General features: G+C 38.5%; 1 protein-coding gene across 1 annotated transcript in view; it reads left to right on the forward strand.

Moving 5' to 3' along the window:
• phf21b (PHD finger protein 21B) overlaps positions 1–27,182 on the forward strand; it is a 67,074-nt gene that overhangs the window by 26,184 nt on the left and 13,708 nt on the right. The window contains 2 exon segments of the mRNA XM_054624730.1: positions 4,158–4,202; positions 21,813–22,070. Of these exon segments, the coding sequence (XP_054480705.1) occupies positions 4,158–4,202; positions 21,813–22,070 (303 nt within the window).

The following is a 27,182-nucleotide window of genomic DNA, read 5'->3' on the forward strand; positions in this document are numbered from 1 at the left end:
ACTGTAGGTTTGGACAGACGGAGATAAAGGAGCCGGTTGTGTTTGTTTGTGTCGCCGTGGACGCCGTCCTGAGGCGCCATCACACTAAACGGCTGAATCAACCCCGTTATTTGGAGCGAGCTGAGGGATTGTGGGTATTCACTGCTCTCTAACCACCGGTCTGAGGGAGGAGGGATCACCGCTCTGGCTTGTTTCTTACTCGTTGGTGCTCGTTAGTGTTGAACTTCCTGTCTGTTCTGCCCTTCAGAGGAAACAAACAGAGGTTTAAACCACGGCTGGTTACCGTAGCAACGGGCCAAATATAACAGAGCGTAAAGGGATGAAGTGTCTCAGTCATGATCCGTTCACCACACAGACACACGGACGGGTTTTGTTATCATCAGCTCGGTGAACGGGCATCACGGCGGGTTCGTTTCCACGGTGACCTCTGACCAATCAGGACGCAGTTTAACCCTCCGCAGAAAGACGCTGGGTTCATATCGATCGGGAGGCTTCGACAGGCAGAAACAAGACAAACAGAAGCAGCTCCGAGTCTGTAATGTGGGTCAGCTCTAAACAAACACTGTGGGACTACGTTTCCCATGATGCAGCCTGATAGCATCTCATGGTTAGAGCCTTCCTGCTTCATAAACAACCCAAAAAATGTGATTTATTATAAAACGGCAGAAATCCTGGTGTGTGTGTGTGTGTGTGTGTGTGTGTGTGTGTGTGTGTGTGTGTGTGTGTGTGTGTGTGATGGATTGTGAGTCTGACTTCCTCTCTCACACGTGAAGCGACAGAGAAAGAACGACAACTTAATTTACCTGCTTCTAATGAAACGACCAGTGTGTGTGTGTGTGTGTGTGTGTGTGTGTGTGTGTGTGTGTGTGTGTGTGTGTGTGTGTGTGTGTGTGTGTGTGTGTGTGTGTGTGTGTGTGTGTGTGTGTGTGTCCCAGAGGCCACCACACGTCTGCAGCTGCTCAAACTCAATCATTCTCTCCACAGCGACCCGTTAGAGTCGATATCAGACGCTGATCTGATCAGAGACGAGCGAAGACGAGTTCTCTTCTTCTTTATGAACTGATCCTGATCCTGATCCTGATCCTGATCCTGATCAGGATCCTGAGGAGTTCTGGATTCAGATAGAAGCTCCACAGACTCGTTCTTCTATTACATATGTAAAGAACACGTAGTCATGGTGACGTCTCTCATTGGTTTGTTGACGTTTTGAAGCCTCGAGTTCTCCGATTTCGCCGTCGCCATCTTGGATTAAGGCAGTCCCCTTTTCTTTGTTTTTGCAACCAGTGAACAGGAAGTGACCATATATGGACTGAGGAGGAGTGACGTAGAGACGCCGTATACGTCTCTGGTGTGGACCTGTCAATCAGTGTGTAGCCCCGCCCTAAAGCATCCCCTGCTTTATGGTCTGTTTGACTCTAAATGGAGCATCATTTACTAAATGAACATCATGCTGTATTGAAGAAGACTTGAAACTAGAGATTGAGACCATAAACTCATGTTTACAATGTTTACTGAGGGAATAAATCAAGAGAGAAGTAGAGTCATTTTCTCATAGACTTCTATACAACCAGAGGAGTCGCCCCCTGGTGGACAGGAGAGAGAATGCAGCTTTAACACAGGAAGCTTTGTACAACATGACCGTATAAAGCGGTTCTATGATAAACCTCCTCAGTAGAAACAGTCTCCAACACTCTTCTCTGAAGTGTGAACCTGAGAGACTCCTTTAATGAACGACGGCATGTCGGAGCAGGTTTCACCTCACACTGCCATCAGCTGCTGTCTCTACGGGAGACCAGGCCTCCTCCTCCTCCTCCTCCTCTGGGGTTACACCTCCTCTTGGTCCTGCTTTACCTCCAGCTCCCTGTGTTCTTTACAATCATAAACTCAGGACATAAACAAACATAAAACTGTTGACTACCTACGACTCCGGCCAAAACATTTTGGTTTAGATCCAAACAACTGCTGCCCAGAAATAAATGAAGTATGCCTCAGATGTTCAGGGTCCTCAGAGGATAATTCCCAGAAATTTCTGTGGACCTTTTTCTTCTAGCGGCAGCATTTGGTCACAAAATCTCCTTAACCAACATTTTGGTCTTTGACAAGATATTTGAAAAACTGATTGCTTAATTTAATGAAACCTGCTGTGGATATTAAAGGTCTCCTGAGGATGAACCTTTTCCTTTTTGGAGTCTGCATGGATATTCCTTTGCTTCCATTTTTAAGTAAAAACTTCCACTTAATATTTTTTAAAACTAAGTGCTGGATTTCCATAAATTCTGCTGTTATATTCATGGTCCCCAGAGGATGAAATGTGCTCCAACAACAGGACAACTCTTCCACTTGACCAACATTTTGGACTATGATGAATATTACAAAAATGAAAATATCACTGCATTTCCATAAATTCTGCAGTGGATATTCATGATCCCAAGAGGATGTATCCTAAATATTTCCTTTTCCTTTTACGGCGACAATTAAGCCCAAAAAAAAGTTGTTCTTCTACTTTTCCTCACTGAAAAAATCTACAAATCAAAAGGTCAGAATGCCATAAATGTATCCAAACACATTCAATGTCACAAGGGGATGAACCTCATTGTTGTTTAAAGGAGATCTCAATTCACGTTTCCTTTTCTTTGACCTTCATCCACGACCTTCAAGCCTCATGACCTTGAAAAGTTCTCCCTCCTCTCGTTGATCAAACCGAACACACATGTTTACAGACGTTTAGGCGTTCGTAGTTAAATATAGGATCCGTCGGGAGGAGGAGGAGGAGGAGGAGGAGGAGGAGGAGGAGGAGGAGGAGGCAGCTGGGCAGGTGGCCTCCGTTTCCCATGAGGCTCGGCGGTGGCAGCTTTGAGAGATGAAGCCCGTCAGAGTTAGCCAAACAGCGCTAACGTTTACCATCCAAATGCTAACAAGAACAGCAGAACCGGCTGTGTTTGTGTGCTTTATGAACAGATGCTCTGTGTGTGTGTGTGTGTGTGTGTGTGTGTGTGTGTGTGTGTGTGTGTGTGTGTGTGTGTGTGTGTGTGTGTGTGTGTGAGTGTGTGTGTGTGTGTGTGTGTGTGTGTGTGTGTGTGTGTGTGTGTGTGTGTGTGTGTGTGTGTGTGTGTGTGTGTGAGCTGATTGTTATCTGGTTCTCTCCAAAACAAACATCAGTGTTTTTTCCTTCGTTCCTCAAACATTAGTGTGTGGGCGACGGCTTTTATGACGGACATTATGCATAAAATTACCTCACAGTTTATTTGTGTTCTCGACCAATCAGCTGCTTCCTGTCTGTCATGACCTCGTGGTGCACTTTTTAAATAATCCTTTTTAAATAATCCCCCAAAAAGATGTTTCTTGCATTTTATCATTTGTCCTCTTTAAAAGCGCTGCATACATTTCCCTCGTTAGCAAATGCAACTCATAAGTGTCAGACTCTGATTCTTGGACTACAAATAGATTATTTGGACTACAAATAGATTATTTGGACTACAAATAAATTATTTGGACTACAAATAGATTCTAAAATATTTCGAAGTTTATTGCCCACAAATAAGGCAAAACATTCTCTGAAAGGTTCTGGGTGGAACCTTCCACAGATGTTTCTATGTCTAACCCCTTAAGTTGGGTTCTAGGTAGAACCCTATGAAAAGGGTTCTCAGGGAACGTTTGATGTGTATTTGAAGAGAGTAAACATGTAACCGTGTTTTTTGAAACACCTGCCTGATGACAAAGGTCATCTTCTTCATCCTCGCTGTTCTGTTGGTTCTGCTGATGACTGTAAACCATACCTTCCTCTTCATCATTGTGACTGAGCCGATAGTGGAACGTCGTTGTAGAACGTTTTCCTTTCTCTGCGGTTCCGTAATCTCTCTCTGTGATGTAATCAGAGCCGTTCTTTAAGTGTGAAGAGTGAAGCTGAGAACGAATCCTCTCCGTTTATCTGATGACTCCGTTCTCTCGGAGAACCTCAGCTCCGGTTCCTCCTCTCTGGTCTCCAGACGTTCCTTTAGATTACAGAAGACAGATAGACGAGAGAACCCAGCTGGTTCTGGTTTACGTAGACTCTACTGTCTGGGAAGATGTCGAGGTGTTTTAGGGTGTTTATGATGGTTGTCATGGTTACTGAAGGTTTGTAATCTAACCGGTTCCTTCTTCCTCTTTTTTTTCAGAATCAGACGTTGTGCAAAGGACTCAATGAACTTCAGAACGGACAGGTGAGGAGACGTTCTCTGGTTCTACTAACTCTGATATTAATGTTTTGTTTCATATTTAATATGTACTAAAACACTGGACAGAGAGACGCACTGTTTTACTCTCTTTCTTCAGTTGGTCCTTCTTTTACTTTGAAAATCACACATCCTGCTTCATATCTGGTGTTGAATGATCGTCTTCATCTGCAGCTGAAGATGTATTCAGTAGTATAAGTACACAAGTATTATCGGCTTCATGCTGTTAAAGTACCAGCAGTAAAACATACAGTAGTATTCTCATATTCATGCAGTAAAAGTACTGTAGTATTCTATACTTCATACAGTAAAAGTACAGTAGTATTCTCAGCATCATGGAGTAGTAGTACAGTAGTAAAAGTACAGTAGTATTCTCAGACCCATTGAGTAAAAGTACAGTAGTGAAAGTACGATAGTTTTCTCAGCTTAATGGAGTAGTAGTACAGTAGTAGAAGTATAGTAGTATTCTCAGCTTAATGGAGTAGAAGTTCGGTAGTTAAAGTACTGTAGTATTCTTAACTTCCTGAAGTAGAAGTACAGTAGAATTTGCATCTTCTTGCAGTAAAAGTACTGTAGTATTCTCAACCTAATGGAGTAAAAGTACAGTAGTACTCTGAGCTTCAAGTATTGAAAGTACCTTATAGTATTCTCAACTTCCTGGAGTAAAAGTACTCCTCTTCCTCATCGTCACAGTGTATGTATTTAAAGAGACAGTAACAGAGTAAATGTTCCTCCTCTTCCTCTTCTTCATATGTATTTAAAGAGACAGTAACAGAGTAAATGTTCCTCCTCTTCCTCTTCTTCATATGTATTTAAAGAGACAGTAACAGAGTAAATGTTCCTCCTCTTCCTCTTCTTCATATGTATTTAAAGAGACAGTAACAGAGTAAATGTTCCTCCTCTTCCTCTTCTTCATATGTATTTAAAGAGACAGTAACAGAGTAAATGTTCCTCCTCTTCCTCTTCTTCATATGTATTTAAAGAGACAGTAACAGAGTAAATGTTCCTCCTCTTCCTCTTCTTCATATGTATTTAAAGAGACAGTAACAGAGTAAATGTTCTTCCTCCTCTTCTTCATCGTCACAGTGTATGTATTTAAAGAGACAGTAGCAGAGTGAATGTTCCTCCTGGAGCTCCTCCACGTCTGAATCACCACCTGCTGGGAGCAAATTAAATATTGACTCCAGTTATTGACCCGTAGATGTAATTTGAGGCGGCGAGCCGAGCCGACGGTCACTTTGTTGAGGCGTCGTAATTGGCTGGAAGGAGCCAATGATTGAGTCTGAGAGGGAACTAGTTTATGCAGAAGCCGGGGTCACTTTGAGTGAACTCACCTGTGAGGATCGATTCCTCTGTGGAGACACAGTGAATCCTTCTGCAGGAGTCTGAAAGTCTCATTTCACCGCTCTGAAGTCAGTAAACCATCACACATACTAAATGTTATACTATATATATATAGTGTTTTAATTCATAAAAATACACATTATTTAAATGATAAGGAAATAAAAGATTGTATTTTTTATGGATATCATCTCTAATATCTATTTTATATTAATGTGAAAACATCTCCTTCAAACTACTGGATTTATTCTAGTTTATCACCAACACTACATTTTACAGATTACATGTGAACACATCATGATAACATTATAATTTACCTTCAGCCAATTCTCATTTTACCTGAACAGAGCCTGAACGCATCATAATGTAACTGAACTGAACCTCTGTTTGTTAGCGGTGCTGCTAACGTTACTAGCTCTCCTGTTGGTTTAAACACAGGTTGGTTGTTTACAATGTAACATTATCAGAGACTAGAGAACATTAATAAAGTCCTGATCTCATGTTTTACTGAATCAGTAAACTTTATTTACACTGTGACGGTTAACGTGGGTGAACATGACTCACCTGTCACCTGTCAGTCAGAGGCTCCTCTGAAGCTTCAGGTGCTTTGACATTTCAGTTTCTCACCTTCTGAGTAAACAAACAGCCACTTACTTCCTGTTTCAGCTTCATGTTACATCATGTGGACCGCCGTGTCCTTTCATGGAGCCCCTCCCCCTCATGGAGCAGTGTGTTGGGATGTTTCCTCCCAGCCTCGGGCTGATGAAGGGGGAGGGTAGGGAGGGACAAAGACCCTCCCTACCCTCCCCCCGTTGTCCCCTCAGAACCCCCTGGGTCACTGCAGGAAGTTCTCAAATATCTGTGAAGGTTCTGTTAACGGCAGATGTTCAGTTATCAAACTTCATGAAGGTGTGAACAGAAAATGTGCAGAAAAAAACACCTTATCAAGTGTTTTTGTCTGTAATTTAGTCATTTAAAGGTTGCTTTTCTTTAAATAAGTGACAATAATTCAACCTGTTTAAAGGTTTGTTATGTTATGATAGAAGATTCTAGTTGATTTATTTTGGAAACTAATCTTTAACTGGTGTTTTTTTCTTACATTTTAGGATTATCATAAAAGTAATAATTCCTTTTGATGAGCGACTTGTAGTCATAATAAAACACTTTTGTTCTGCTCCGGTTTTTGTTTTGAATGTAAAGTCTAAAAAAGCAAAAATGATCAAGCTGAGAAAAGCTTGTTAAAGTTAAAAACATCACACAGATTCCCTCAAACATAATGAGCTTTTTTTAAAATATAAGCTACATTTAACTGAAAAATGACATCAATTATTACAAACATTATTTCCTTCCAATCTATAAAATATTAAGAGGTGATTAAAATAATTCGATTAATACAAGATATATATTTTAATATTTTATTTATTACAAAACAGCAAATTCTGCTTTTTCATCTGCTCTTCATGTTTAAAACAGTAATTTATGACCGGATCAATAGTTGACCTCAGCACCTCGGCCAAGACACATATGATTAAGTTATACTTGTATTTTTCTTTTGAATATTTTGTAATAATTATAACAATATCATCAACTAGAAGGAAATAAATAAAAAATACAAACAATTAAAACTAACAAAAAGAAAACTAAACAAAGAGCAGAGCTGCAGTGGAGTTTTGTTCAACATATATAATCAATTAAATCAAACTCTAAATGGGATGAAACCCATAATTAAAGCAAAGTGGAGCAGGTCAACCCGGATCACGTGAACTTACAGAATACAGATATTTAATTAGACCTTTAGTAGAAGTAAAGGCTACAGTATAGGGTATTTCAATATGAGGAGAGCATTCGTTGTATGTTTTGATTGTTTATTATTAATCATATCTGTTTTATTTTTTACAGCTCTACATGTTTTAAATCTGTTTATCATTTTGAGACTTTTTTCTTTCATTTGCAGTGAGAGTTTGTGTTTTTTGCCCCCGGTGGCGTTCAGGTGAACTGCAGCCTGTAGGACATTTCAGCACTATTCAGACGAGTTGGTTTGTCGTCGGGTTTTGTGGTCGCTGCTCTTTGTGGCTGCATCTGTCCGACTCCATTGTTTGTGGGAGTCCATCTGCCGGCCTCCGACTCAGCCTCCTCTCTCCTCCCCCTCCTCTCACTGTGCCTCTCCATGAGAGCCAGCTGTCCCTCCTCCTTTTCCTCCTCCTCCTTTTCCTCCTCCCCCTCCTCCTCCTCCTCCTCTTCCTCCTCCTCCGTCACCGAGTATTCTGCTCAGAAACTTAGCAGACCTTTAACCCGGAACATGAGATTTAACTTTAGTGATCGACACAATGTAAGTTCCCTTTTTATGCCTTTTTTGATGAATTGTTTTACATTTATTTTAACTTAAAATAGTGTATAACATAAATATATATATTCATATAGGGAGAAGAGAGTAATGTCACTTTAGAGACTTTAATGATGGTAAAAGCTTAAATAAGAGCTAACAAGTCTACAGCTTGAATATATTAAACTATTTTATGAATAATTAATCAAATTAACAAGCAAAAATACCAAACATTCCCAAGTTTTAGCTTCTCTTTTGTTAGGATTTCCTGTTTTTCTTTGTATTATTTTCTGGTTTTTTGACAGTTTCTTAAACAAAACAAGACATCAAATTGGACTTTGAAGTATTGTTTTGCACATTTTTTCACAGATTTATGAAATCATAAGTATGAAAAGGTTAAAGAATGATTGAGAAAAATAACAAATAAATTACAAACTAAGCAATAATTTTAGTATTTATCCAAAAATAACACAATAAACAAAGTTGAAGATGAATTTGACTGATATCTTTATTATGTTTTTTCAAATTTTACTTTGAAATCGCAATAATAATGTTATTGTTTAATCATGTAGTTACACTTAAACTCTTTATAAATTTGATGACATCACGTGGGAGATGTGAACACACATTAAAACATCGTCAGCGTAGAGTGATATATATGATACTTATTATTGATGGTTTGTCAGCTGGTGGATATTTTGAGCTAAAGGTTTGGAAGTTGTGTTTTCTGTTTGAATACATTATTAAAACGAGGACTAAACTTCCTCCCAAAGATCAAAGTAAAACACTTCATGAATAAGAACATCTTTGTCCGGTTCCAACCAGCTCTGTTTCTTTACAAAGTGGGCAGTGAAATCAAAATCTGATGTTGTAGGTTTTCTATCTTTTGAACATGAAGCAGCAGTTTCAATGATATGTTAGCGTTTCTCCTGAGGAGACGGGACAGTTTATGAAAAGAACGTCTCTAAAGCGACCACATGTAGACTTCTGAGATGACATGGGGAGGAGGAGAGCTAGTTAGCATTAGCTGTTAGCATGAGGGCAGCACAGTCCTGCTTGGCTAAATAACAGAGCTAACAGCTAATGCTAACAGAGGTTGCATTGAGTTACATTATGATGCCTTCAGGCTCTGTCCAGTAAAGATGGTTTTGCGGAGAAGGTAGATTATGAATATATCATGATGTGTTCAAATGTAGTCTTGTAGTTTTCGGTGTTTTTGGTGATGAATCCAGTTTGAAGCAGATGTTTTCACGGCAATACAGAAAAAGATATTAGAGATGAAATGATAGACACTGGTATCGGATCAGCCCTCTGTCTCAGTTCAGGTGTTTGAATTGGGAAGTAAATATTGTTATTATATAATATTCAAGATAAAGTAAACAGTTGTCGGCAGTTAAATGTATTAAAGTAATTAAAGGATGTGTTGTTGAGTGTTTTAGCTGCTTTAGGTTGTGTTTCTTTCTTTTTTTAAGCTTATTTTTCGATCCTTTTAGTGAAAAATCAATTTTACTCGCTTGTAAAACTCAGCTCTAAAATAGAAGTAAATACAGTAGAAGTATGACATATTGTGATGAGTAAACCCTCGGTGATATTTTCCTCCCGCTGACGTCCACACTTTGACTTTTCGTTCTCTGCCGTCGCAGCAGGAGAGAGGAAACCAGCGGAGGCGTCTGCTTCAGCTCAACAGATGTCCTTAATCCGGCTAATCCAACACGTTAAACGTTTGTTTTCTCTGCACAGAGCTCAGGGCGCCGACCCTGGCACCGAGCTCCCCCCCCACCCGGACCCCCTCTGGTCCTGGTCTAGTGCTCTCAGCTCCACCCGGCCAAGTGGAGGCTGAATTAATAAAGTGTCCTGAAGCCATATGTGAGGCTATTTATGACGGAGAGCAGCAGGAAATATATAAATATAAAGAGTTTTTTTAACGTATTTGGGCCTTCTGGCTGCAGCAGATTGCACTTTCAAAGTAAAAGGCTGAATAGATGAATTTCAAAATAACGGTTTCATGAGGGGGAAAGTAGTTTTTGTCTCCTCTGATTGGTTATTTTTTATTTTTAATCTTTTAATCCATCTGTCTTTGTCCTGATGGCTGCACCACTTTAAACCAGTGCTGCACAGAAGTGACCGTTTAGCATTAATGTCCTTTCATGAAATAAACTTTTGATAATCAACCCTTCCTTTAAATGACGGATTTGTCGTCTCAAATTTCAAACTTTTGTATTCCCTCCTTTGAGTAATTCTTTCCCCTGAAATGACTCCATTCGTTCCCTCAGATTAATAATTTGTGCCGTCCAATGACTAAATCATGTTCTGAAATGACTCCACCATAAGATCCAAAACCTCGAAGCAGAGTTTTTATGAACTGGAGTGTCACCAGTTTTCCCAGTGAAGCCGTCTGTTATCTTTTAAAGTCACTTCCTGTCGTGTCAAAGATACAAGTTCATGTTAAGCAGCCTGAAAAAGAGTCTAGTTTTAGTGTCTGCGCTTTTATTGTGAAGGAATTCATTATAGTGAAGGGCACCGATTATTTTAGGTGGAGAGTTCGGAATTGAGGACAGAAATGAGTAGTTTGATCAGAAACACAAAGATAAGTGATCCTTCTGATCCTTCTGATCCTTCTGATGCTTCTCAGTGTCTCTGAGTCCAGACGATCAGCTGCTCTGAACTCCATTTAGACTTTGACCTTTGACCTCTGTCTCTCGCTGAAGTAACAACGATCTCATCCAGGAGAGAGATGAGAGAATGTTAAGAAAGTGTGAAATAATTTATTTATTCAAAACTTTATTTATTTGTGATGGTTGAAGATGGGAGTATCGGGGACATTTTGAATTACCTTTATTTACAAACCATTAACACAAACAATTAGTTTGAGTACAATTGAACTTAAAACCAGAAAGCAATCAAAATGAACTGTGTTTCCCTCCTGAATTGGTTGTTGATCTTTTCAGCATATTCAGTTATGTTTTGTGAAATGAAAGGTAAACATTCCTTTACCCTCTCTGATGAAGTAGATGAGGTTCTGGTTGTAGTATCAGTGGAAGTATTTGTCCTGAATCTGAAGTACTATTTTAACGTTCTCTTTGAACTTCTCCTAAATGTTTCTGCTGAATTAAATCAAACTGTAGTTTTATATTCTGATCATCAGTTTGAATTATTTCTACTTAATTTCTCATATTTCATTTTTATTGTGTGAGTTGGTCTCTAAAAACTTCGATACCCATGAGCCTTAGCGGTCGGTACAGTAGAGAGGAAGGTCTTTAGGGCTTTCTTTTATCTCCATTGACATCCATTCATTATAAAGTCAAGAGCATCATGAACATAATACTGTTTTTACAGCGTTTTGATCCAGGAAGCTCATAAACAAACCAGAACCCTGCATCTGTCAGACAGGAAGACTTAATGCCCCTTCAGAGTAAAAGCCTGCTGGGCCTCCTCCTCCCCGGGGCTGATGGGAAGTCTCAAACACAAACATAGCTTTTTGCTGCGAGATTCATTCATTCTTCTTCTTCTTCTTCTTCTTCTTCTTCTTCTTCTTCTTCTTCTTCTTCTTCTTCTTCTTCTTCTTCTTCTTCTCTGGTTTTATTTGCGGCGGTGCAGAGACGGTCTCCATGGCAACGTGTCGGCGTGAGACAGACCGCTGTTTAACTCTGTGATTAAAGTCTCGTCTGTCGGCCGCCGCCGTTTGTTTTGACGGAACAGCAGGAGGAGTCAGCGTGTCGCTCTTCTCCTCCGCTACGTCTCCGTTTACCCACAATTCAACCTGCTCAGCGGCGAGGACTGAAAATAGGTTGTGAAGAAGAAGAAGGAGAAGAAGGGGGGGGGGATTAGAAACTGTTTACGTACAAAAACAAGACTGAACGAACCTGCAGGCAGAAAAACAAAGTGATCAGAGTGTTGATTCTAATTAAACGTTCTCTGTTTGGATCCAGTTAATAAGTCAGAAGAGATTTTATGCTATCTTCTAATAAACCACTCTTATCTTTTTTCAGTCCAAATCTGCAGCTAATTATCACCATTTAATATTTCATTTAATAGTAATTTTAGTAATATTTTTGAAATGGCTTCCTGTAAAGTCTTCAAATAATCGAACACTTGTAAGGTAAGATTTACAGCAAGTATCAAAAGTAAAAGTACTCATTTGTACACAAAAGAACCCTTTTCTATTTTACAATACAGCACAATTTCTGATGTGTTGTAATATTATGTGACAAATGTATATCCACAAAGTAAAAATATAGTGGTGTAAAAAGTACAACTTAGAAGTATAAAGTAGCAGGTAACATTATAAAGTACAGTACTGATAAATTCACTGTTAAGTAACCGTCAATTCAACTTGACACTTTCTGCTTTTTTTCACAATAAAAGTCTGTAAATGGAGGGGTAATTGAGCTGCTGGATGGCTTTTAATGTGAAACATCTGTACAGGAAGTGTTGAGTTTCATTGGTGGTATTTTAAAGTGAGTGAACTTTTTATAGAGATACTCTCAATTCATTCACAACTGCTTCTACATTTTTTTCAACTCAACACTATTTTTTATAAGCTACTGTAAAACAAATGAAGAAGTTATAAATAAGGAGTGTTTTTGTAATAAAACCATTCAGAAAAATACAAATCTAAAAACAAAGTATTATATAACACATTAAAAGTTAAAGAAAACATTTTATTTTCCTTCATCAGTTTGTAGTTAAACGTGTTTAATGTTTAGTTATTGATCAGAGTCATGTCTCCACTAATCAATACTTCCATCAATACAGCAGCTGTCTGTCACATTCCACTGAGGAAAATGACCTAGGGATGCGTTTGATTTGTGTTTAGATGGATTTACTATCTGCTGATGGTGTGACGGGTGGAGACGTGGTCACATGATCAGACGGTTGAAGAGTTGTGATTATTAATGAACTAGTTTCTCTGATCGTTTGTTGTTCGGCTGCTTAATTAACATTTTAATGAGATCGTTATAAATCAACTCTTAATGTGGAGACCGAACACCTGAAGTATTGATCATCTATAGCATTCAACTTTATTGATCATCTGTCAGTCATTTCTGGATAAATATAAAGCAGAGAGCAACAGATGACAGGTGGATGAATGAATAGAGTATTATGAATAAAATGGACGGATGGATGGATGAATGAATGAACGATGGATGGATGGATGAACGATGGATGGATGGATGATGGATGAATAAATGGATGAATGAATGATGCGATGGATGGATAGATGAATCGATGGATGGATGGATGGATGGATGGATGGATGAATGGATGGATGAACGATGGATGGATGACTGCATGTTTTGTCACATTGAGTCTTTTAGTAACAGATTGGATGGATTGATTGATGGATGGATGGATGAATAAATAGACGAATGGATGGATGGGTGAATGGATGGATGGGTGAATGGATGGATGGGTGACTACAGGTGTAGTCACTCTGACCCTTCTAGAACCCTAACCTCTGGTCCGTCTCTCTTTGTTCTCCCCGTCGCTGTGTTTCCATGGTTCCACGCTGTGTTTTCTGGATGAACCTCCTCATGAGGGTCGGGGGGGGGCCTCGGTCCCCGATGACCCCCCACCGCCAAACGGTGGGCGAAGGGCCAGACTGTCCTGTGTGCCCCGACGATAAGCTGTACCACTGCCAGAGGAGGGGGGGGGTTCTGCAGGAAGTCAGTCGCCAAACAGCAGAGTCCATTTATTCAAATACTGAAGCAGTTTGTGGTTCTGCTTCTACAATATAACACCTTCTTTGAGGGGTTCTCCCTTTCTTTATGATGCAGATTTTAGGCTCAATGATAAATATATATGGCTGTTTTCTAACTTCACAAACTTCTAGACATTGAAGAGTTTCTTCTGTCCTTCAGTTCTTCCGTCAATTGAAACCATGAAAACCCTCAAAGCTGAGTCGAGATTCAAAAGTCTGTTCTTGACCTTTAGAGCATTAGTCGACTAAACCATCTCACTTCTAATCTTCAACAATTTACTACTATTAGTATAAGTTTCCATGTAAACCTTACCCCAAAAAGGAACATTTGACCACGAGAACAAAGCCAGAGAACCACTACTTAAAGAACCTGTTGGTGGGATTCATCGTACTCTCACCTTGAATACTTGAAGTACTTCAGTACTCTTCTTCTTCCTCTTCTGCTGACGTACATCCTGAGTGCAGGAACCCTTTTTTGTTCTATTGTTGTATTTCTATGGTGAAGATTTTAGATTTTCTTCCATCCGCGGGAGGAAGGAGGAGGAACGTTAACGTCCGTCTCCTCAGCACCTTTCAGGACTGAAGGGCCTCGTTGGTAAAAGGAGAGTAAACAAAGAGAACGTCTGGCAGCTGCTCTGATGGAAATCTGAACAGCTACTAATGCGTTTTTCAGCTGCCTGTTATCTCACAGGAACACTATCAAAACAGAGAACATAATGAGCGACGATAATCCTGTCGGCCGCCAGCCCGGCAGTGAACAGAGCGGACCGATGACCTTCACTGTGGACGAGGAACCACAAAGGCGTTCTCCGTTAAATTCTGCCAGATGAGTGAAAGAGCAGCGAGTTCACAGATAATCTGATATCTGTTCCACTCCAGCTCCACCAGAGGTTATGAAGCATTCTGTAAAGTAAAGCAGAACGTTCTCTATAGTAAAGAAGAACGTTTCTATAGTAAAAAACGTTTCTATAGTAAAGAACGTTCTCTATAGTAAAGAAGAAGTAAGTAAAGAAGAACGTTCTCTATAGTAAAGCAGAACGTTTATAGAGTAAAGCAGAACGTTCTATAAAGTAAAGCAGAACGTTTATAAAGTAAAGAAGAACGTTTATAAAGTAAAGAAGAACGTTTATATAGTAAAGCAGAACGTTTATAAAGTAAAGAAGAACGTTTATAAAGTAAAGAAGAACGTTTATAAAGTAAAGCAGAACGTTCTCTATAGTAAAGAAGAACGTTTATAGAGTAAAGCAGAACGTTTATAAAGTAAAGAAGAACGTTCTCTATAGTAAAGCAGAACGTTTATAAAGTAAAGAAGAACGTTTATAAAGTAAAGAAGAACGTTTATAAAGTAAAGAAGAACGTTTATAAAGTAAAGCAGAACGTTTATAAAGTAAAGAAGAACGTTTATAAAGTAAAGAAGAACGTTCTCTATAGTAAAGCAGAACGTTTATAAAGTAAAGCAGAACGTTTATAAAAGAACGTTTATAAAGTAAAGAAGAACGTTCTCTATAGTAAAGCAGAACGTTTATAAAGTAAAGAAGAACGTTCTCTATAGTAAAGAAGAACGTTCTCTATAGTAAAGCAGAACGTTTATAAAGTAAAAGAACGTTCTCTATAGAAGTTTATAAAGTAAAGCAGAACGTTTTATAAAGTAAAAAGAACGTTTATAAAGTAAAGAAGAACGTTCTCTATAGTTAAAGTAAAGCAGAACGTTTATAAAGTACGTTTATAAAGTAAAGCAGAACGTTTATAAAGTAAAGAAGAACGTTCTCTATAGTAAAGAAGAACGTTTATAAAGTAAAGCAGAACGTTTATAAAGTAAAGAAGAACGTTCTCTATAGTAAAGAAGAACGTTCATAAAGTAAAGAAGAACGTTCATAAAGTAAAGAAGAACGTTCATATAGTAAAGAAGAACGTTATAAAGTAAAGAAGAACGTTTATAAAGTAAAGAAGAACGTTCTCTATAGTAAAGAAGAACGTTTATAAAGTAAAGCAGAACGTTTATAAAGTAAAGAAGAACGTTCTCTATAGTAAAAAGTAAAAGAAGCGTTTATAAAGTAAAGAACGTTCATAAAGTAAAGAAGAACGTTTATAAAGTAAAGAAGAACGTTTATAAAGTAAAGAAGAACGTTTATAAAGTAAACGTTCTCTATAGTAAAGTAAAGAAGAACGTTTATAAAGTAAAGAAGAACGTTTATAAAGTAAGAACGTTTATAAAGTAAAGAAGAACGTTTATAAAGTAAAGAAGAACGTTCTCTATAGTAAAGCAGAACGTTTATAAAGTAAAGAAGAACGTTTATAAAGTAAAGAAGAACGTTCTCTATAGTAAAGAAGAACGTTTATAAATTAAAGCAGAACGTTTATAAAGTAAAGTAAAGAAGAACGTTCTCTATAGTAAAGAAGAACGTTTATAAAGTAAAGCAGAACGTTTATAAAGTAAAGCAGAACGTTTATAAAGTAAAGCAGAACGTTTATAAAGTAAAGCAGAACGTTTATAAAGTAAAAGTTTATAAAAGAAACGTTCTCTATAGTAAAGAAGAACGTTTATAAAGTAAAAAGAACGTTTATAAAGTAAAGAACGTTTATAAAGTAGAACGTTTATAAAGTAAAAAGAACGTTTATAAAGTAAAGAAGAACGTTCTCTATAGTAAAGAAGAACGTTTATAAAGTAAAGAAGAACGTTTATAAAGTAAAGAAGAACGTTTATAAAGTAAAGAAGAACGTTCTCTATAGTAAAGAAGAACGTTTATAAAGTAAAGAAGAACGTTCTCTATAGTAAAGCAGAACGTTTATAAAGTAAAGCAGAACGTTTATAAAGTAAAGCAGAACGTTTATAAAGTAAAGAAGAACGTTTATAAAGTAAAGCAGAACGTTTATAAAGTAAAGAAGAACGTTCTCTATAGTAAAGAAGAACGTTCATAAAGTAAAGAAGAACGTTCTCTATAGTAAAGAAGAACGTTCATAAAGTAAAGAAGAACGTTCTCTATAGTAAAGCAGAACGTTTATAAAGTAAAGCAGAACGTTTATAAAGTAAAGAAGAACGTTTATAAAGTAAAGAAGAACGTTTATAAAGTAAAGCAGAACGTTTATAAAGTAAAGAAGAACGTTTATAAAGTAAAGAAGAACGTTTATAAAGTAAAGAAGAACGTTCTCTATAGTAAAGAAGAACGTTTATAAAGTAAAGCAGAACGTTTATAAAGTAAAGCAGAACGTTTATAAAGTAAAGAAGAACGTTTATAAAGTAAAGAAGAACGTTCTCTATAGTAAAGAAGAACGTTTATAAAGTAAAGAAGAACGTTTATAAAGTAAAGAAGAACGTTTATAAAGTAAAGAAGAACGTTTATAAAGTAAAGCAGAACGTTTATAAAGTAAAGAAGAACGTTTATAAAGTAAAGAAGAACGTTTATAAAGTAAAGAAGAACGTTCTCTATAGTAAAGCAGAACGTTTATAAAGTAAAGCAGAACGTTTATAAAGTAAAGAAGAACGTTTATAAAGTAAAGCAGAACGTTTATAAAGTAAAGAAGAACGTTTATAAAGTAAAGCAGAACGTTTATAGAGTAAAGAAGAACGTTTATAAAGTAAAGCAGAACGTTTATAATGTCAAGCAGAACATTCTCTAAACTTTATAAAGTTCTTCTTTACTTTAGAGTCTAAAGTAAAGAAGAACGTTTACAAACTAAAGCAGAACATTCTCTTAAGTAAAGCAGAATGTTAATTAAGTAAAGAAAAACATTTTAAACTAAAGAACGTTAACAAACTAAAGCAGAACGTTTCTAAAGTAAATCAGAACGTTTCTAATCTAAAGCAGAACATTTTAATCTAAAGCAGAACGTTTCTAAAGTAAATCAGAACTGTTGAACTGTTGTAGATCTCTTTAATTAACGTGATACCGCTGACGTTTTTAAGAACATGTAGGCTTTTCCAGATGTTTTATTTTGGACAAATATCCAGAAGTTCCCAAAAAATCTAGAAAACATTCTCAGTCTTTGATTGATGATCCTGTTCTTCTGATCAACGGTTCCTTGGTGGACTCAGATGGACGGCTGATCTCCAAACAGTATAAACTGATCATTTCTGCAGACTGATGTTCTGCTTGTTGTCCAGATGTTTCTGTGATGAACTGCAGCTGTTTCCTCCTTAACTTTTGAGACGAGAGTTCTCAGAGTCTACTGGAGGAACATGTAGAACCACTGTGTTCTCTCTGACATCATGTGAGGATGAGTGTTAGAGCCTTTAGGTGACAGGAAGTAGATCCAGTTAAAGCTCTGACTTAGTTAACCAGGGTTCTACCAGCGTTTAGAACCAGTGGGGTTCCTCTTCATGTGATGAGATTATCTGGTGTTTGGGGGAATCCTCCTGTGGTCTTAGTCGGATGAGACGGAGATAAAGATCTTAGTTCAGTTTAAGAGATGTGTGATTACCTCCATCACCAAGACTCTGTTTGAGAAGGAATCCCTTAATGCTGGTTGGAGGTATTTACACCATCCTCAAGAAGTCTTCTTAAAAAAATAAGAACCTTTTTTTTTAAGTCGCTTTCCAACTGATCCTGGTTCTCTGAGGCCATTATCAATATTTTAGATAATTTGTACGATATATATATATATTTTATAATGCTTATAATGTTGGGGAAAAAATGGAGGCTTTATGTGTTTTATATTAAACTCTGCTCTGTGTTTCACAGATTTGTTGTCACATGACTGTTGGTCTCAGATGAATCAATCATGTCTTCATAGTTTCACTGAGGAGCTCAGAATGTAATGTTTTTTACAGAATCTGTTTAAAGTAAACGGTTTATTTGTAACAACATTTTAAATGAGACAAGTAGAATAAAATGTTTTTGGTAAAATGTCACTATTTTAAGATTTGTTTTGGTTGCTTTTCTCTGACTGAAGCGTTCGTACAGCACAGCTTCTGGCTGTGATGAACGTTGTAGTTTGGGCTGTTGTTTGAAAAAGACATGCTTTTCAATCCAACCAGCGTGTTTTTTGGGGTTCAGATGGTTTAATTATCCTCTAAAATCCAGTTTTTTCATCGTATTTAATTGTATTTCAGAGCAGGACTCCAACATGTATCTCTGCTCTTAAATAAAGCAGACAGAGATCCAGAGGTTTTCATGAGCTGTGTTCAGTCACGCTGCGTTTTGTTGACTTATTTAAACCTGTAAATCTTTGAACACCTTGTTTTTTCTTCCATCTGTGAGGCTTCTCTCTGCTCTGTTGGTGTTCTTCTGGTTTCGTTGAGTCAGAAACAAGCTTCATCTTCCTCCGTTAAAGAGCTGCTTCCTCCCAGATGTTTGGGTTCTGGTGTTCCTTATTGACAGTGAAGAGGGTCTGAATGGGTCCTGGTTCCTCCTGCTGGTTCCCCCTCCTGTCCTTTGGTTCTCTTTGTGCCGGGCTCCGTCTCTCCAGGAGGGTCGGTTCTCTTAATCGACTGACCTTTGAGACAATCGGACCGGCGGCCCCCGGGGGTCCCGGTGCTGGCGGCCTGTGGATCCCATTGATCCCCAGAAAACAATGGGGCCTCTGTGCTCATGGGGGGGGGGGTTAATAAGTAACAACAAGTGAATAACTTAGTCTGTGAGGCTGTATATAATAAATATAATAATAATCTTCTGCTCTGTAGAAAAGGTGGAGGGATATCTGTGAAAATATCTAATAAAAGAAGAAGAAACTACAGATTTATTCTCTCAGGACTTCACTGATTTTGGATTTTCAAAATAAAACAGAATGTGATGAAGATTTATCAGCCGACAAACACAGAGCTCCATTGTTGTAGCAAATATTCCTCCGCCGCTGAACTAAGCCAACTAAGTTTGTTTGATTAAAAAACTGCAGATAAATACTGAAGAAACGTCAGTGGGAACCAATGAGACTCAGACAGGAAGTCCGACAGAATTTAGGACCATCATGTTGTTAGTTTCACTCTTTTTATGGGGTTTGTTGACACACATGAACGTATAGAATTATGTATTTTTTATATATATTCTCCTCTTTTTCAAAGTAGTAGAAGTTGTTTCTCAGATGTCTTTGTTTTGTATTTACGGTGATTTCTGCAGCTCTGAAAACACTTTAACTGTTAAACCACGTCGCCTTTTTCATGTTGTTTCTTTTATTTGTTCAGCAGATGCTCAAACTGCCCCCCCCCTCCTCCCCCACACTAACCCACTCTAGTCCTTCAGAGAGGCAGCGAGATGGAATATGAAATATTTAGAGAACTCTTCTTTACTGAAGTGAAGCGGAGAGAAAGAGAGACTTACTGATCTTCAGAGGAGGAGGGGGAGGGGGAGGAGAGGAGGAGGAGGAGGGAGGAGTCTCAGTGTGTGTGATGATGATGATGATGATGATGATGATGAAGAGGTTGGTCTGTAGTAGGTAAAGTGATTCTGATCTTTCTATTGGCTACTGATCAAACTGACAGGAACTCACTGATAGTAGTAATGATAGTAGTAATATTACTGATAGTAGTAATGATAGTAGTAATATTACTGATAGTACTGATAGTAATATTACTGATAGTAGTACTGATAGTAGTAATATTACTGATAGTAATGATAGTAGTAATATTACTGATAGTAATATTACTGATAGTAGTACTGATAGTAGTAATATTACTGATAGTACTGATAGTAGTAATATTACTGATAGTACTGATAGTAGTAATATTACTGATAGTACAGGTAGTAGTGGTATTAGTGGTAGTTGTGGTAGTACTGACAGTAGTAGTAAGGCCGGAAGGGTGAACTTAAAGATGGTAAATCTGTTGTATTTATTAAAAATTAATATTCACAAAGTATTGATTGATGTTTTTGTTTTTTTAAGTGTAAACAGAAAATATTGGTTGTAATATTTTTTATATAATTTGTCTTAAAACTTCACTTAAGAAATATTAATGGTTGTAATAATAGATAGTAGTAGCATCAGTATTATAAGTAGTAGTAGTATTATCAGTAGTATTGTGTTTTATTTCATCCAGTAAGTTTGTTTATAAGTATTAGTATCAGTTGTAATAGTACTATCAGTATAAGTACTTACAGTATAAGTAGTAGTAGTAGTATTAGTTTCAGTAGTATTTGGTTCAGTCTGCTCACTGAATAAAACATCTGTTTTTTGATCCATGACGTTTTAATAGTAGTAATAGTATAGTATGAGTCGTAGCAGTAGTGTCAATAGTAGTAATATTAGTATAAGTAGTAGTATAAGTGTTATTTTGGTTCAGTCTGCTCACTGAATAAAACAGTTTCATTATAATGATTAGTGTAAGTAGTATCAGTAGTAGCAGTATAAGTACTAGTAGTAGTAGTATAGTATTGTACTAGTACTAGTAGTAGTAGTAGTATAGTATAGTAGTACTAGTAGTAGTAGTATAGTATTGTACTAGTACTAGTAGTAGTAGTAGTAGTATTTGGTTCAGTTTTTTTCTTCCAGTGTTTTTTCTTCTCACTTTACTTTTCTGTCAAACTAAACTGTAATACTTTGAGTTTCTGTTGTATTTCTACACTCCCAGATGTTGCTGTGTGTACTGTGAGTACTCTCAGTACTCCCTGATGGTACTCTCAGTACTCCCTGATGGTGTACATCAGTGTAGTGTGTATAAGTACTCTCAGTACTCCCTGATGGTGTACATCAGTGTAGTGTGTATAAGTACTCTCAGTACTCCCTGATGGTGTACATCAGTGTAGTGTGTATAAGTACTCTCAGTACTCCCTGATGGTGTACATCAGTGTAGTGTGTATAAGTACTCTCAGTACTCCCTGATGGTGTACATCAGTGTAGTGTGTATAAGTACTCTCAGTACTCCCTGATGGTGTACATCAGTGTAGTGTGTATAAGTACTCTCAGTACTCCCTGATGGTGTACATCAGTGTAGTGTGTATAAGTACTCTCAGTACTCCCTGATGGTGTACATCCCTGTATAAGGTCAGTACTCCCTGATGGTGTACATCAGTGTAGTGTGTATAAGTACTCTCAGTACTCCCTGATGGTGTACATCAGTGTAGTGTGTATAAGTACTCTCAGTACTCCCTGATGGTGTCAGTACTCCCTGATGGTGTACATCAGTGTAGTGTGTATAAGTACTCTCAGTACTCCCTGATGGTGTACATCAGTGTAGTGTGTATAAGTACTCTCAGTACTCCCTGATGGTGTACATCAGTGTAGTGTGTATAAGTACTCTCAGTACTCCCTGATGGTGTACATCAGTGTAGTGTGTATAAGTTCTCTCTCTCTGTCCCTCCAGAAGCTGGCAGTCAGAAGTTGTCCCGTCGGCTCCACTAAGCCTCTGTCGCTCATCAAGCCTCCCAGTCAGGCCATCGCCATCTCCGTGGTGCCCAAGGCCCCCGTTTCCATGGTGACCGCACACATCAACGGACAGAAGGCAGCGAGCTCGGAGCCGCTGCAGACGTCGCCCATCAACCTCCAGACGGCCGGCAGGGTGGCGACCGCCGGAGTCCACGCGTTCAGCAGCAGGAGAGCCGGAGAGCTGCCTCCCTCTCAGGTAAGACCTCACCTGGGACACCTGGAACACCTGGGACACCTGGAACACCTGGAACACCTGGAATACCTGGAACACCTGGAACACCTGGTGCACCTAAACACCTGAATACCTGGAACACCTAGAACCCCTGGTGCACCTACAACACCTGGAACACCTAGAACCCCTGGTGCACCTACAACACCTGGAACACCTAGAAATCCTAGAACACCTGGAACACCTGCTGCCTCCTTCAGTTCTCCATTTAAAATACTGCACAATTTTACACATCCAGCTCGGGCTACTCAGTACTGCAGTAGCGGTTTCTGGTCGTGACCATCTTGGTTTCTGGTTGTGGCCATCTTGGTCTTTGATCGTCACCATCCTGGTTTTTAGTCATCACCTTCTTGTTTTTTGGCCGTCGCCATCGTGGTTTTTGGTCGTCACCATCTTGTTTTTTGACCCGTCGCCATCTTGGTTTACGATTGAAGCCCTTCTTGCTTTTTATCTGTCGCCATCTTGTTGACACCTGGCTCTGATTGGTCAGGATTATCCTCCGCTGTTGTTGCAGTTTAGTTGATCTTCTTTTCTTCCTTTTAGTTTTAATGTTGTTTTACGTTGAGCAGAAAACAACACGTTCTTTAACGCTCAGTTCACTCCACAGGGTTTTTGAGTCCATGTGTATTTTATTTAGTGTTTGTCGTGAGGTTTTTATTTCCTCTTTAGATCAACATTAAACGTCTTAAAATAGAATCTGTGACCAAACAGAGAAGGCAGCGTTCTCTCGTTACGTTCTCTGGATGTTGTATTTCAGTCCCGTCTGCTCCTCACTCAGTATTCAGCAGCTTCACCTCCATCAGCTCTCAGCCGTCAGCCTCCACACTATTACTGTAATTGCCGGGGCCCCGTAGAGAGAGCGGGGCCGAGCCTCGGGGCCCTCGGGCTCCGGCTGCACGATTCCTCCGTCCATCTCAACGAGTCTTATAGAAGACGGAGAATGTCTGTTAGCAGAGAACCTCAAAATAGATTTTCTTCTTCAAAGGACGACAGAAAAGAGCTTCTTTCTCTTTTTTTATTTTAATGAGGTTTCAACAGAAAACATCATCAATCAGTTCGGCTGTTTTAAACCGTTCAACTTCACAGAGACCGTGAGAATTAGAGTTTATTTTCCCAGAATCGAATGTGACGTCTTTAAATATCAGTTTCAAAATGAAATATATTCACTTTACTTTGATTTAATAGAGAGAAAAACATCTGAGACAGTTGAGTTATACGTGTTTTTACTTCATAATTAACTTTATTTATTACTAAATGATCAAAGTTGTTGTGCAACTGTGACTTTAATAAAAATAAGGTGTAAATAATAAGTCAGTATATGTATTATACACAGTATACAGTAATAATTATTCTCATTATTTATAGATTTTTCTATTCTTTAAGTGAATATTTGGTAGGAAACTAGTAAATAATACCATCACAGTTTCCCAGAGAATAGTGTGACAACTTTAAATAAAAAAATAAAATAATATATTCACTTCACTTTGATTAAATATTAAATGAATACTTTGATATTTCAGATGTTTTTCTTTGATATAAACAAAGAAACACATTTGAGACAAGATAACCAGTTATACGCGTTTTTACTTCATAATTCACCTAAATTATTAATTGATTATGATTGCTATATTCAAAAGTAATAAGTCTAATATGTAAAGGTATTATACACAGTATACAGTTATATTTAATATGTATATATTTAAGACTATATACACATTAAATGTGTATATAGTTTTAAGTATAAGACTATGTTGTATTTTAATAAGATCAGAATTAGGTTTCTGGTAATTTGGTACATAACAATAAACAATAAACAAATAACACAAAAGTCAAGAATCATGAATAGAAAATAGAAAAATTCACAATAAAATAATATGTAAAATGATTTTTTTTTCAAAATAAAAGAGCCTCACAGTGTTTGTGTATAAAGTATGAAGATACAGAGACAGTAATCTGAACAGATGTGTGTTGATCAGCTGTAACGTAGAGTCACTGAACGATAAAGTTTTGTCGAGTCACATCAGAGACCGAGCGCCACTCGGAGGCCTCTGATTGGTCGACTGCTCTGCTGGATGTGACGTCGCTCCGTGAGTCTGTCTTTGGGATTCAGAGCAGGTTCTGAGGCTCCGACACAAACGCAGACGTCTGCTGCGATAAAGCTGCTGTGTTTCATCAAAGTGTCGCCGCTCAGACTCCTCCCCCACCTCCTCCTCCTCCTCCTCCCCGTCCTCCCCGTCCTCCCCCACCTCCTCCACCTCCTCCCCGTCCTCCCCGTCCTCCCCCTCCCCCTCCTCCCCCGGCGGTGGAGGTGAGCGGGTCAGGCTGCAGGATTGTCTCCAGACTCTTTTTTTACGGCTGCATTGTTCAGCTCTCCACCCAGCTGCCTGCACCAGGCCATAAAAAGAAACGCACCCCTCCTGCAGGCCTCCACGCTCCTCTTCTCTCCCATCAATCGAGAGGACGGCTCGGCCAATCAGAGGCCGTCCTGGCTGATGGGGGGAGACCCTCACGCCACCTGGCCCCTAATTTGAGGATCAATAATGAGGTGTAATGGGATTGCTGCTCTGCATGAGTGCTCACATTAGAGCTGCATTGTTTCAGCACTACAGTGGACTCTGAGACACACACACACACACACACACACACACACACACACACACACACACACACACACACACACACACACACACACACAATGGTATGATCGGCTTTTCACACATTTAAATTCCAGACTTTTTTCCTAACTTCTCCTCCAGTTATTTGTTTCTTTTTAACCTCTTCAGGCGGTTTGTTAACAGACTTCAACCCTTAAAATGAGAGAAACTTCAATGGGATCTGGTTGGAAGTTGTTTTATAAGTAAAGAGAAAGTGATTTGTAGTTTATTTGTCATTGAAAGGTAATTAAGTTTATAAAGAGCAATTCTTGAAAATATACAGAAAACAAAAGTTTATTATAGTTCAGTCTTTTAAATAAAACGATTTAATTAATTATCTTTTCATCGACTAATTCTGCTCTTAGGATTTATTCATTATGTCTAAATAGTATAAAACAAGATTCACATCATGAAAATATATTAATACATAGATTATAACATGAAATAAGCCATTTAAAAACATAAATCCTGAGTTGTAGGTATACAAACTGTTTATTTTGGGAGAATAAGTATTTTAAGAAGACGTTGATGTCCTTAAACCCTGTCAGCTTGAAGCAGAGGAACAAAGAGAAGCCAGGAGGAGGCTCGCAGTGTTTGAACGTCTGCAGCTCTTAACGCTCTCTTTCATGGCTCTCCATCTCGCCTCCTTCTGAGGACGTCTTGATCCTCTTTAAACGGCAGCCAAGGTCGTCTCTCCGCCTCCGAGTCTCGTCTGAGCCGAGGAGGACGGAGGACGAGGGTCCGATGTCCCTCTCAGAGCTCAGAACCATTAAAGAATAAATGCATTCTGTCCAGAACATGGTGTGGTTTGGAAGAGAGAAGCGTTAAGAGATGAAGAGTAGCACAGTGAGCTGTGCGAGACTATAGAAGCTTGATTTTGCTTTATTTTGAAGGTTTTATAAAACTAAAAACTTAACTCATGCCCAAAGAAAAAGGGTTAAGCTTGTTTGGAATCTCCACTTTTCAACCATCAACTGTATAAAAGAAGAGGACGTAGTCGTCGAGACGTCACTCATTGGTTTGTTGACATTTTGAAGCCTTGAGTTCTGCATTTGGGCCGTCGCCATCTTGTTATTTTGCAAAAGGTAAACAGGAAGTGACCATATTTGGACGTAGGAGGAGTGATGAACGGGTACCAAAAGTGGTTCCAGTTGCACTATGCAGTGGACTTAAGAGTGGATTATTACTTGGGAAGGTTCCAGGAGTCTTTTTGTAGGTTCTAAAGGTCATGGAGGAGGTTTTAGGGTCCTTGAGGACACTCTAGGAGAAGAACTGGGGGTCTAAGGGGTCCTGGAGAAAAGTTCTAGTCGTCATTGAGGAGGTTCTGGATGTTTTAGGCATTCGACGACAGGGGTAAATAAAAATACTTCCATGTGTACTTCAAAAGCTTTCTGGATCGAAAACAGGTTCTATTGATTGTGGATGATGTATGAGAACCTGGAAAAAGTTCTTCTGGTCCTTGAAGAGGCCCTCAGGGTCCTTAGTTAGTCATTGAGTAAGTTCTTTGGCCCATGGAGAAAGTTCTCGTGGTCCTTGAGGAGGATCTTTGGGTTGGTCTTAAGTTCTGGTGGTCATATAAAGAGGGTCTACGGGTCCTGGAGGTTATTCCAGGCACAATGGAAGAGGTTCTAGGGGGTCCTTGAGCAACTGTGTCTGGTTGTTGAAGGTTGTTGGTGTCCTGGATGAAGAGACCATGGAGGACGTTCTCACATTCCTGGAGATAGTTTGAGCCGAGGTCCTGGGAAAAGTGATGGAGGTTCTTAGAGTCTGGATGTTTCTGGAGTCCTTGAGCAGGTTCCACGGGTCATGGAGGAGGATCTAAAGGTCCTGGAGGTTATTTAAGGCCGCCATGGAAGATCTTCTTAGAGACCTGAAGAAAGTTCCTTGAGGAGGTCCTCGGGTTCCTAAAGGTTTTCTCAAGGGGGTAATGGGGAAATGGTTTCAGTGGTTCTTCAGCTGGTTCCAGGGGTCCTGGAGAAGGTTCTACTGGTCCTTGAGCAGGTCCATCAGCTGACTAATTGTTTAGTTGTTTATTAGATTAATCTTATTGGTGTTTTTAGTTTCTCAGTGGACTCATAATGTTCTGGTCTCGGCTGCTTTTGTTTCTTATCATTCCTTTAAAAACAGTTAATATTCATCTCCAGGTAAAGATCATGTGATTATTTAATAATTACAGTGAAACTGGAGACAAAACAAGAAGCAACAGATGATATTTATTTAATAGAGGAAACGTTTAATTACTATAATTAGCACCAATATTATAGTACTGAAGGTGTAGTAAATGTACTGTTACTATTATTAGGAAACAAAGGCACATGGGAATGTATTTTCTTTGTGTTTTAATTATCTATTATAATAATAATAATACTTTTATTATGATGTGAGTTTTTACCTTCAGCTATTAATGATACAATAAAATAATATA

Source organism: Anoplopoma fimbria, chromosome 23 (genome assembly GCF_027596085.1).
Source record: "Anoplopoma fimbria isolate UVic2021 breed Golden Eagle Sablefish chromosome 23, Afim_UVic_2022, whole genome shotgun sequence".
NCBI classification, from domain to species: Eukaryota; Metazoa; Chordata; class Actinopteri; order Perciformes; family Anoplopomatidae; genus Anoplopoma; species Anoplopoma fimbria.